Genomic DNA, 12,465 nt, shown 5'->3' on the forward strand with positions numbered 1-12,465 from the left:
GACTTTCCTCCGGGCCATAACTGTCCTCAGAGGACCCAGACCTCCACCTGGGGCTCACACCTACTTCTGGGACCCAGAGTATCAAGGCGAGGCCTCACACACAGAATCCAGACTGTATCCCGGGTGTACTTTTCAATTTGTAACCCAGACCACCCTTTCCATAACCCAGAGGTCTGGGTGAGGTACCAGACCGCGCCCAGGGGCCCAGAAGTCCCTCCCTCACCCCAAAGGCCCTCCCAGGACCCAGAACCCCGTTGGCCTAACTCCTGATCGCAGTCCTTTAAGGCGAGGACCAGAAGGCCATTTCTGGGAACCATATTGGCAGCCAGTGCCTATCCCTTAATTGGAGTCCAATTAACCAGGTTAGTCCTGACCACCATTTCATCATCCTGAGGTCCTGTCCTGCCCCAAACCTCCCACCTGGGCCCATGGTGCCCCCTGGGGCTCACACCTACATCCAGGTCCCAATCCATCATGGCAGGGCCAAGTAGGCACTCCTGGGGCCCAGGCCACAAACTGGAACACAGAGCTGTATCAGGGGACAAGATCTCTATGCCGAACATGAACAACTATTCCTTAACCAAGATGTTCAGTGAGGTACTAGACAGTACCGGGTCTCAGACTTCCCTCCGGGCCCGAACTGTCTTCAGAGGACCAAGACCTCCACCTGTGGCTCACACTTGGCATCAGGACCCAGACTGTCATGGCAGGGCGGAGAAGATTATCCCCGTGCCCAGGCCTCAAACACAGAATCCAGACTGCATCCTGGATGTAATCTTCAATTTGTAACCCAGACTACCATTTCTGTAACCCAGATGTCCAGGTGAGGTACCAGGTACATATTTCAAATCAACACTGTTTTAAAATTTCAAACAAAACACAAGTTTAAGAATTTTAAGTACATTTTATTAAGAATGTATCCCTTTGATAAGATTATGCTTCAGGAGGCTTTTAATGCCCTTGACATAAACTGTACACATTATACAAAAACAAGAAAACCACAAAAAAAAAAAAAAAAAATCAAGGTGAGCAAAACCACTTATTTAAATTATACACAACTCAATGAAATATTCTTACGGAAAATATATAAATACTTTTTCTTTCTATGTTACAGTTATACAATATAAATCATATTTCAATGTCTGTTCAGTGACCTACAAACACCAGAACCTCCAAATATGTAGCAGCGTATTACTAAATTAAAAAAATTAGAAGAAAGTCCATGTGGTCAGGGAGCATTAATCTGAGATTTTTTTCACAATCCCTTACCACTTTTCAAAGCTAATTTACACCATTTGTTTTACAATGCAGCGTCAGAGTTTCTGACAGGCCAGTACTGGAACAGTTTCCAACTATTATCTATGAAAATTTTTTATCTCCCCCCAACTCTGCCCCCAAACTTTGCATTTTGTGCTAAATCAACCATTTTAGTGGCAAAATTACAAGGTATACTTTTTTTTGGCATAAATTATATTTTAAAATTAAATATTTTATTTTTAAAAAATCAAACAAAATGTGCAATTTATGCATGCTGTGGCATAGCTATTCACCTACGTTACAAAAACACTCCAGAGGGGGGGAATCTGCATTCTGTGTGCGTCATACAAACCTACCACGAATGAAACACACTCTGGGCACCTGGGACTGAGAGAAATCAATCGTCTCCTAGAAAGGTTCAGATTCCCATGTCTCAAACGCTACTGCTGCTTTCACTGGCTTGCTTTCATCACGAAACCCTCAATGAAGGACTGCTGTAATAATGAATTTCCTGAATGGCAGACAAGGGAGACCTTTCCCAATTTACAGTTTGGAAAATCTGAAATGTTTGTTCTTGTAAAACTCTGGCAAGTAACTCTGCCTTTTCTTTTCTGCCATGTTTTAAAGGGCTGTGAATCTGAGATGAAACTGGAAGCACAGGACAAAGGGAAAACCTTACTCCCAAAGGACCCTTTTCCAAGGTGGTTTACACAGCTCATCTCATACAAAATCAGCACCTCACTCTGACCATGCAAAAATACTTGCAGTTATAATTTGGATGACAATTTGGTTTTTATTGCTTAAGCATCTGTGCTTAATGTGGGATCAAAGGCATCCTCTGAATAGAATGAACACTTGTATATAAATAGCAGTAGACAGATCTAAATATGCATGGACATCCCATTGTTGAGCACTCTGCCGTTGTAATATGCCCTGGAAAACTCAGGTTAATTGTTTAGAGCTCTGGATAAAAGAGCTGAAAACTATTAAAGACACCATTTTAAAAGGACTTTCACACACATCAGAGTAACTAGTATGTGCATACCCACCTCCAAAGAACCTTTTTTAATGTCACTGTCTTACAGGATGTCCAAATGCTACCAATCTTCATTAAAAATTCTTTTATCAGGGAGAAGAAACTTTCCCCCTCAAACCTACCTAAGCATAAACAGGAAATAAAAATGTAAGAAATTTTAGATAACATTTAGCTACGAATAGCAATTTCTAATTTCCTTTATTTAGTATGTGAAGCTAAAATCTGTTCTTAAAAAAAATTCAATAAAAAATAATTTACTTTACAATTAGAAATTCAGTTTACAAGCAGCACAACTGTCCAAATTCCTCCAAATTATCAGTAATTACCAATAGTACAGATTTATATGGACTAAGATCAATCCTAAAATCTTGAAAAACTATAGTATTGACATTATTTTGGTATTTTTTAGTCTGGTACTATCTATCATTTATAGATGATTTTCGCAATTACTTATATTACCACTGACCCCATTACTAACCTGTTCTGCTACAATTAATAATTTTTAAACACCTAAGGTAATCACTTGGCACTGCATGTGAACATTTTTCATCATTAATGTCTAGTTTTATACAAACAAGTACTCAAAGAGAACATATTAGACCTGTCAGTGAAACATGGATAAACCATGTAATACCACACATTTAAGTACATTTGTTCCTTAAATTACTGATAACCAAAAAGCTCCGAGTGTCTCCCCAAACTAAGTGCTATAGGCAAATATTAGGATGAATACATACAAGTCTTTCAAAGTAATTATAAAAAACAAAACAGTTCAGACTAACAGTAATGAGACTTCATGTCAGGTCAGATGAGTGAGGTGGGGCCCCGGGAGGGGGATGATGTATGTGACAAAAAAGAATTACCTTCTGAGGGGTTAAACCACAGATTTTATACTCTCTACTAATCCTGAGGTAGTGTTTAAAACGAATGTCTAAAATAGGTTAATCCCATCGTGAAGATCACTGTATTACTGCCTTTGGAGTCTTAACCACTGTCTGGTCTAGTATGGCTAACATCTGGTTCTCTGGAAAGCAGTTTAATCACTCAAGACCAAAGACCAAGGTGACAGGGCAAATTATTGTCAACATTTAAATGAACATTTGAGTTAAGGAAAAGTTAAAGTATGAAAAGGTATGTTGTATCTTCCACTGGATTTGAGAGGAAGTCTGAAGAACCGCTTTTTAACAGACTCAGTCCAGCCCGTGTCTGCTTCATAGCATGTCACTTGCTACACAGTGCACATGAGAACAGTTCGGGAAGTGCAGTCAGAGGTGTTCTAAAGTAAGATGAAATGTTTCATCCCAATGGGAGCTTTCAGTGCCAGTTGGTTAAAAAAAAAAAAAAAAGGATCTCTGTGAGTCTGCTTTCTGGTTCACAGGGTTCTGTACAGAGATCTCAGAGATCAAGCCCATTGTAAAAAGGATCTGTGACATAAGAAAACATTAATCAATGTATTAGGACTATGTCAAAGCTGATGTGTGACTGTAAAAATGGTATACACAAATTAATTAAAAAAGGGTCCTAATTAGTCCAGCTGGAGTTTTTTTCTATTTATATATAGACCTCAAAAAAAAAAAAATCCTTGCATTTACAAGCATTCTACTGATGATTGGCCATGCTATTTTTATATACAAATTTGCATATATGTTTAATTTCTGTTAGACATATACAAATTAAACACACAAACAAAACCTTGTCCTTGTCAACTTAATTTCACAACTGTGACCAAGGCAGTTACTGTACTCATAAACTAACCAATCACTGCATTTAGTTTGTGCAAAACAAGAACACTGATATAAAAATTAAATTACTGCTGCTTTAAAATTTGGTACTTAAGGCTTTTCACTACAATTTTTAATCACAATAACAGTGTCATTAATAATTTTTAAAAGGAAATATGGCTTTTCTTTTCCCATGGAATGTGTAGTAAATTGTAAGCAAACTTAACTTTTCCTTAAAGTATCATTTAATGCTCTCTTTTGCTTTAGGTCTGCATAAATAGTGCTTATTCAAGTTCTTGTTTAAAATGGTAATGTGGGAAGAGGATGAAAACGGCAGTCCACTGTACACATATATATGCACTCTAGAAGTGAGAAACGGCTGAACTGTAAAATGATTTTCTGATTTTAATCAGGAACTGTAGTGAAAAACCTTAAATTGGTTCAAATAGCCTATAATGACCTTGGAACAAAACCGAAGAGGAGGAAAACAAATAAACAACTTTATGAAAATCTAAGAACATAAAAATAAGTTACAAGTCCCAAGTCGCTGAGGCTCTTCTCTCGCTCTGAGGTTACAAAGCTCTGATGTAGTGTTACGGACTAGGAAAAGTTTCCTCTCACACCAGCAGTTACAGCACAAACCACTGCGGTGACGGGTGAGGCCTCGGGAGTCACTGACTCCTGGTTTCCATAAATTAGTTAACAAACAAGGCATAGTTTTATTTGCCCTAAAAAAGGACTCAGAAATAACTGTGTGAAGGGTGCCTCTGAGTGTCCTATTATTGTCCCACTGTTGTTATGCATGTATAATGAAAACAGAAAACCTCTGTAGGTATTCAGTGCTTGGCTCTTGCATACAATGGTAACTAAAACGTTTAAAACTGTTGTAATGAACGATGAGCCCCCAGAGGGTTCCGGGGGGGAGAGGATGTTTGCTCAGGGAAGTCGGGCAGTTCCACTGCTCCTGCGCCGCACTGCTGGCACAGTGCACAGCAGACGCTCCTGTCCCTGCCGCCCCGTCGGCGGCGCTGTCAGCATGCTGACGAACTGCACAATGTGAATGTGTGACTAGCATCTGCCTGCATACATCCTGCGCAGGAGGTCAGGACTCTGCCGATGGATCCACCACAGGTTGCTGTGGAGGCACTGCCAGCACAGCCTCTGCTTCTTCGTGCATCTAGGGAAGAGGTGGTCCAGTTTAATGACCGTCTAGTATATGCACAGACATCATCTCTCTTTTAAAGACAGAACTGGTTTTGAAAGATAAATTTCGGAAGTACAAATTCTACTTACTTGTGAAAACTGTACATCTTGAAATAGTTCTTGTATGAATCTCCGACATTGCAGTCTAAACGTGCAGTGTGCCAGCAAATGGGAAACCTCCGAGTAAAGGCAGATGTCGTCAAATGTCTGTGGGTACTTCTCCTTAATTCTGCAATGAAAGGCAAGACTATGGGAGAAAACCGGAACAACTACTTTTGTCCCAGAGTACCTCTGCTCAAATATTCTTTCCCCAGATATCAACGATTAGATGGCACATCAGGGTGATGGCATACGAATAGAAAATATTAAATATTCCTACTTCACACTTATCGGGTCTAGTAATAATTAATGTCGTGGTTAAAATCTTGCTTGGCGTCGACTTGTATTGACATAACCTTCAAACACGTGGTATCTACAGAACGTGTGAAGTGCAATTAACAAGTTTTGCTTGAAAAAGTTTGTGTTTGGTTTGGTTTTTGTTGCAAAACTAGGGCTAAGAAGATGGCGGATGAAGAGCATATTCGGCACTGCATGCTTTACGAGTTCCAATTAGGAAGAAAAGCAAGTGAGGCTGCAAAAAACATCTGTAGTGCTCTTGGTCAAGATGCAGTTAGCGCCAGAAAATGCCAGCGTTGGTTTGAGAAATTTTGCGAGAGAAATTTTTCGTTAGATGACAAGAGTGGTCGAGGCCGTGTGTCCAATTTTGATCAAGAAGCTCTTCAAGCTCTTTTGGTGCAAAATCCTCAAATTACCCAACAAGAGCTTGCGACAACTTTAAATTGTTCACAAAAAACAATTTCCAATCAATTGCGTGCACTTGGCAAAGTCCAAAAGTTTGGAAAATGGGTTCCTCATGAGTTGCCCGACAACAACCGTAATCAAAGAGTCACAATTTGCAGTTCGCCCTCTCTTGTCAAAACCGTTCGCCGATTTTAGAGCAAATTGTTACCGGAGATGAACAATGGGTGCTGTATGTTAATTTGAAAAGGCGGCCTCAATGGTTGGACAAAAATGAGGCTCTGCAGCCCACGCCAAAACCTGACTTGCATGCGAAAAAAGTGATGTTGTGTGTTTGGAGGAATTTTAAAGGAATTCTTCATTATGAACTTTTACCATCTAACCAAACCATTACAAGTGCAGTGTATAGTGCCCAATTGGAAAGGTTAGCCCAAGCTTTAAGAGAAAAAGAACCCGCGCTGATTAGTCGGAAGGGCGTAATTCTTCACCACGATATCGCACGACCGCATACTGCAAGAATCACTGCTGAAAAACTGCGCCAGTTGGAATGGGAAGTTCTCCCTCAACCTGCATATTCTCCTGATATTGCCCCTTCCGATTACCATTTGTTTCGTTCTTTGCAAAACTTTCTTCTTGGAAAAAAATTTAATAATGAAGAATGCCTCAAAAATGCATTGACCGAATTTTTTGCATCAAAATCACAAGAATTTTACAACAGAGGGATTAAAATGCTTCCTGAGCGTTGGGCACAAGTAGTAGAAAACAACGGCAACTATATTGTTGATTAAATTTTGTTGTATTGTTTAAATAAATTCGATTTAAAAAAGTATTAGAAAACGACATTAATTATTACTAGACCTAATAAATGAGATAACTTACATTTTGAGTTATCTCTCAAAATAAACAAAACCCAAATGTTTAGGAATACTTTTTCACTGGCATGAGAAAATGCAGAATTTATTTATCAGTCTAGGATGACTCAAATATTTTCAAAATTAATGTTTTAAATAGAATTGTTTTTGTGATTTTTTTTTTTTTAAGTTAGACTGAAGTTATTGATGCCCTTGACTGAGCTATCTGCATCTTTCAACTTTTAAACAGTGGCTCTCGAGGCCAGCACCTGAGAATCAGTGGTGGGTGGACCAGGCAGCAACCAGCTCAGGGCCAGGACTCTAGAGCAGCGTTTTTCAACTGCTGTTCCGCGGCACATGTTGCCTGGTGTGCCGTAGGTGCAGACAAGACAAGAATTTTATAATTTTTCACTATTTTGTTTACTTAATATTTCATAATAAAGTAATTATAAAATACTTTCTTTGTGTTTATTTGATTCCTATTCAAGAGAATTACTTTATATATAGTCAATATAGGCAAAGAGTTAAATTTTTTAACATTTTCTAATGGTGGTGTGCCTTGTGATTTTTTTCATGAAACAAGTGTGCCTTTGCCCAAAAAAGGTTGAAAAACACTGCTCTAGAGCCCAGACCAGCCTGCAGGGGGCGCCTGGCAGCTGCATTACTGTTGTGGTTAAAGCCTCCAAGGAGACCCTGAGTGTTTCTCTTTTGAGGAACACTGTTTTAAGTTGTACAAACCCAAAATGGTGAATACACAATCTTCTACCACGTTGCTGTGACTTAGAAAAACAACAAAAATTTTGGGGCTCATGATTCCTTTACTTTCTTAAAAATTATTAAAGACCCCCAAAAGATTATTTTGTGTGTGGGTTATGGTCATAAATAATTATCATGTTAGAAATTAAAGAAACTTTCAAAGTATTTATTAATTCACTAAAGAAATAAGCCCATTACATGTTAACATCAATACATATATTTTAATAAAAAAAATAATTAGACTTTCCAAAACTAGCAAAGAAAAAGTAGCATTATTTTACATTCCCACCGATCTCTTTCAAGTCTGGCTGAGAGAAGACAGTGGGGCTCACACACTTTCTTCTGCTGCAGTCTGTTATCACATGTCATTTGGTTGAAGTACATGAAGAAAATCTAGCCTCACACAGATATGCCATGCTGAGAACTATTGATATAAGCTACCTTTTGAAGTATTTCAAGTATCTTTTTCACAATAAAAATCCGAACAAAAAAAGAATACTCAGGTTGGTATTAACTTACGTTAAAAGCCCAGTTTCATGACATTTAGTTGAAACTGAACTACTCAAGTTAATGACTAATCTTAGGACTTCTTTCCGAAGGAGTATACGGCACATTGGTGTATCATCTGGAATCGTTTTAACACCTGAAAAGAAGATTAAAATGTTATCTATATCACAATAGAAAATGTTGTAAGTAATGGAATCTGTTAAACTTTACCTAAAAATTTAAAACTGAGATAAACTGCACGTACTCTGATCATTTGGGAATGAAATTCTTTCTAATGAAAGGAGACAACTAAGAGGGCACATATATGTGTTAACACAGGTAAGTGCAATAGGTGGCTACACAGGCCTCACTAAAATGGATGTAATAGTTCTGAGACAATTTAACATTATTTAGAAACAACAACAAACTTAGTTTTATTAGCAATGCTGGAATTTGAATCTAACAACTTACCTAGCAGCAATTCTGTGCTTTTGGTGCTGCTGGCTGAGCCTTCTTGAGACACGCCGTCACTACATCCAGAAATCCCTGAGAATTTAGAGGGAACCACTTCTAAGGGATTATGGAGAGTCTGCTCGCACCAATCAGAATATGGAATGTCTTGAAGATCTGAAGAAGAAGATCAGTTATTTCTATTAAAGTGTCGCAATAGTTTAACTTTTGTGCTTGCATTGTATACCACAGAGGAGATGCTTCCTTATAATTTCTGTCCAGTTTCTAACAATTATGTTTCATAGTAAAGATTTTCAAAGTAGACTACTCAGATAATGAAATTTGTTAAATTCTCAAGAAATAATACATACAGTTTTACTTAAAAATTCAAATAAAGATATCCTAATATATAAAGAGCCAGGGACCGGTCACAACCTAAATGACTGGATGGATGACCAAACACCAGGCCAGGGTCCTGGCCGGTGTGGCAGCAATTAGTCCTGGGTCCTGGCCGCCCACGGCATGGCGGCAGGTGGAAGCTGTGGGAACGGAGCCATTCTGCCATCGAAGTGGCTTCTTGGTCCCTATCCCCGGCTCACAGGCTCCAGGAACTGGAGCCATGCTGCGATCCGAATGGCCTCTTGGTTCTCCCCATCAGCCTGCAAGCCTGGGGAACCAGAGCCATGCTGTGATGGGACTGGACTCTACCCGAGGGGTCCTGGATTGTGAGAGTGTGCAGGCTGGGCTGAGAGACTGCGCCCCCAAGTGCACAAATTTTAGCATAAAAAGCACCTTATCTACCCCTCTCCCATCCCTCCCAATCCCAAACTAAATATCACTCTTCACAGAAAAATACAGTGAAAAGTCTGTATGTAATTTCAGATTTTGTGCTACTATAAATTAATCTTTCTTGTTTCTTTGGGTGTAAAGTGGAATTATACTATGTGTATTGTTCTATGACTTCCTTCCTGCCCCCCATTTAATAATTACCAATTAAAGAACCATACTTCCCTGGCTTATCACTACTATAATTGAACTATCAGAACTTATGAGATTAGAGAGGAAGGAGTGTCATTATCTAACTCAGATAAAACACTCCTGATACTTAGGATGGGGTGGACTTACTAAATAGAAGTGGGCTTGTGTATAAACTTGCATGTGTGTAAGAGAGGGAAGAACAAGAAGAAACAGCAGGGAAATACTGAAAAGGGGAACAATTTGTTCAAAACTTCATGTCAGTCAGTAAGAGTATATCAACTGTAAAAGAAGAGAATGGTGAAAAAGACACTAGTGAGGGCACACAGAGAGTCTTGTGTACTGGGAGTGAATACACAGTGAAGAACTTTCAAGAAATTAATCCCAAGTAACAGTTTAAAAGTAAACTAGAAGGGGCCAAAATTGGAGAGTAAAATACCACTCCAACAGGGAGGTGCTGAGTGACCGCACTAAGGCTGAGGGCGTGAGAATGCAGTGTGAGGGATGCCGGATAGAGAGGGCTGGGGGATGATCTGTGTGTGACTGGAGCAGATTCAAATTCGTGAATTCATCCAGAAGGACGTACTCACTCACCTGAATGACTACATATTGCACTTAGTTGGTTACTGGGTTGAAAACCCAGAATTTGAACACAGACACAGTACAGGCAGTTATCATCTGTGTGCTCTTGTAGCCCAGTGTCTTCCGTGCTCTCTAGGAACAGAGAAGCATCTGAATGGATTGAGTTCATTATTTCCGTAAGGCTCATCTGCTGCCGCAGCAAGTGGAAAGAGTTCTTTACCAGCCCTCCAGTGCCAGATGAAAGGCCTGCGCACAAGTAAACAAACACACCGGTAAAGACGGCATCCGTGAGCCTTCCTCCAAGTGCCTTAACTTATGTGACAGTTTACAGGAGGGAGGCTAGGGGAGAAAACCAGAACTCTTTTTACCACTCAAAACTGGGAAAAGAATAATTTGCTTTAATTAGGAAACTAATGTGAAGTCAGCAAATGATATGTTTCTATTACTTTAATATGGTACGAAATAGAAAATAAATTGTACAATTAAGACATCGTTTCAATTATCCTCAGTTTTTTCATAAAGAAAAGTAATTCTGAGTCTAAAGTGGTACTTATTTAAAATCAATAATCAAAATTATAAAGCCTTAAACCTATGGCTGATATGCATATATTTATTAAAATATGATAGGCCATAATAAAGATAATGTAATATGTAATTACATTTTTATCTCTCTCTATCCTTTGTCCAAATGGCTATTTCTTAGACCTACCTATGATGATTAGTGTTACAAAATTTTCATGTATTATTTTTTAAAAACAGAAATAACTGACCTAGTTCTTATCTTCTTAGAGGCTGGGCACTTAATTGGGAAAACATTTTCTTATGTCCATAACACACAAAAAATGTGGTTTAATTTTAAATGGAGTCAAACAATTACTTCGGTATATATGGTCCAAAAGTAAGTATACCTGAATTTGTAGTCATCCTACCGAAAACAACATTGTTTTACATTTCTTTTTCTTTTTAATACAAAGAGAAGTCTCATGAGGACAAAATCATGAATTACCTCCTGCTTCATGAACAAACACTCTTGCACCTCGATCATCAATTGGAGGTATGGTTTTAGTCTGAAAATAGGGAATATCCTTTACCTAAACCAGATATAAATCATGGTAAGTTCAGCTATAAAAACAAGTCCACTTTATGAAGAGTAGCAAAACCAAATGAAATGCACTTTAAATGGAATTACTATAGCACATGAACCTACAACAAAAAGTTTAATGAAGAAACTAAAATTACCAAAACTTGAGAAAATAACAAATAACTCTTAAAGTTCTTATCTAGTCTTGGTTATTTAAATGGATATCAAAGTAATTATTTTAGAATTTATCCAAAATGTCTTTAGACATCTAAGCAAATGTGTATTTTTTTAAAAGTGTTTTTACTGATTTCACAGAAGGAGACATAAACTTCAATGATGTGAGAGAATCACTGATCCACTGCTTCCTGGACGCCCCCCACTGGGGATCGAGCCTCAGCCTGGTCATGTGCCCTGACTGGGAACTGAACCATGACCTCCTGGTTCATAGCTCGACGCTCAACCCCTGAATCACACTGGCCGGGCCAAATGTGTATTATTTAGTTCTGTCTACCAGCTAGGTACTGTGAGTATCTCATGGGATACAGGCCACCTTAAATGATTGGGTACAACATGTGCTGTCCTGTGTGACAAAATTAGGATCAAGGCTTAAAAAACAAGGAATATATTGTGTACTTCATACTTATACAATATTACACGTCAGTTATATCTCAATTTTTAAGAAGCTAACAGAAACAAGTCAAATGTGACTAAAAGGCAAGGGTAGAAATTCACTAAATTTCTACAAAGAATCATAATATATAAAAACCCAGGGTATATAACATCCAAAACGATCGAAGGCTCAACAGACCTGAAGTCAGTGCTGGGTTGCTGTGGCGACCCAGTATTGACTACTTGGCTGTGGGAGCCCGGACCCAGCACTGGCTGCCGAGGGAGCTGCGGATCAGCATTAGCCTCTCTTTCGCTCTGGGCCTGGCCCACAGCCGGGCCTCTTTCTCTCAGGCCTCTGCTGGGGCTGCTGATTAGCCCTGCCTCTCTGATCAGGCCCGTTGATAGGCCTGGAGACACTGATTTGCATAGATACTAACTAACCAGAATCAAATCTGGGTGAAGTGTAAGGAGCCAATGGCTGCCTAGGAGGTGGAGCTTTTGACGCTGACCAGCATAGAAACTGACCAATCAGAACCTAATCTGGTTGAACTGCGAAGGCAGAACCTAAGGTGGGGGCTGAGGAGTTTTAAGGACAACAGCTGTTTGGTGTAAGGTGTAAGGAAGTGATTCAATTTTTTAATGACCAGTTTGGCAGTATAG

At 39.1% G+C, this 12,465-nt stretch overlaps 1 protein-coding gene across 15 annotated transcripts in view; it reads right to left on the reverse strand.

The window, feature by feature from the left end:
• Positions 1 to 884: 884 nt before the first annotated feature.
• The window catches only part of RICTOR (RPTOR independent companion of MTOR complex 2), an 86,932-nt gene continuing 75,351 nt past the window's right edge, over positions 885 to 12,465 (reverse strand). For 12 of the 15 annotated variants that reach the window (XM_036410943.2, XM_036410942.2, XM_036410940.2 and 9 more), the window contains 6 exons: positions 11,122 to 11,206; positions 10,128 to 10,361; positions 8,580 to 8,735; positions 8,142 to 8,265; positions 5,308 to 5,446; positions 885 to 5,191 (listed from right to left, as the gene is read on the reverse strand). In XM_036410943.2, the coding sequence (XP_036266836.1) occupies positions 5,117 to 5,191; positions 5,308 to 5,446; positions 8,142 to 8,265; positions 8,580 to 8,735; positions 10,128 to 10,361; positions 11,122 to 11,206 (813 nt within the window). In that variant the 3' untranslated portion in view covers positions 885 to 5,116. Of the gene's footprint in view, positions 5,192 to 5,307; positions 5,447 to 8,141; positions 8,266 to 8,579; positions 8,736 to 10,127; positions 10,362 to 11,121; positions 11,207 to 12,465 lie in introns of those variants that run through there. The other 3 variants (XM_036410946.2, XR_004983134.2, XM_036410952.2) reach the window with 3 other exon arrangements.

This window comes from Pipistrellus kuhlii, unplaced genomic scaffold (assembly GCF_014108245.1).
Source record: "Pipistrellus kuhlii isolate mPipKuh1 unplaced genomic scaffold, mPipKuh1.p scaffold_m20_p_4, whole genome shotgun sequence".
Lineage (NCBI taxonomy): Eukaryota > Metazoa > Chordata > Mammalia > Chiroptera > Vespertilionidae > Pipistrellus > Pipistrellus kuhlii.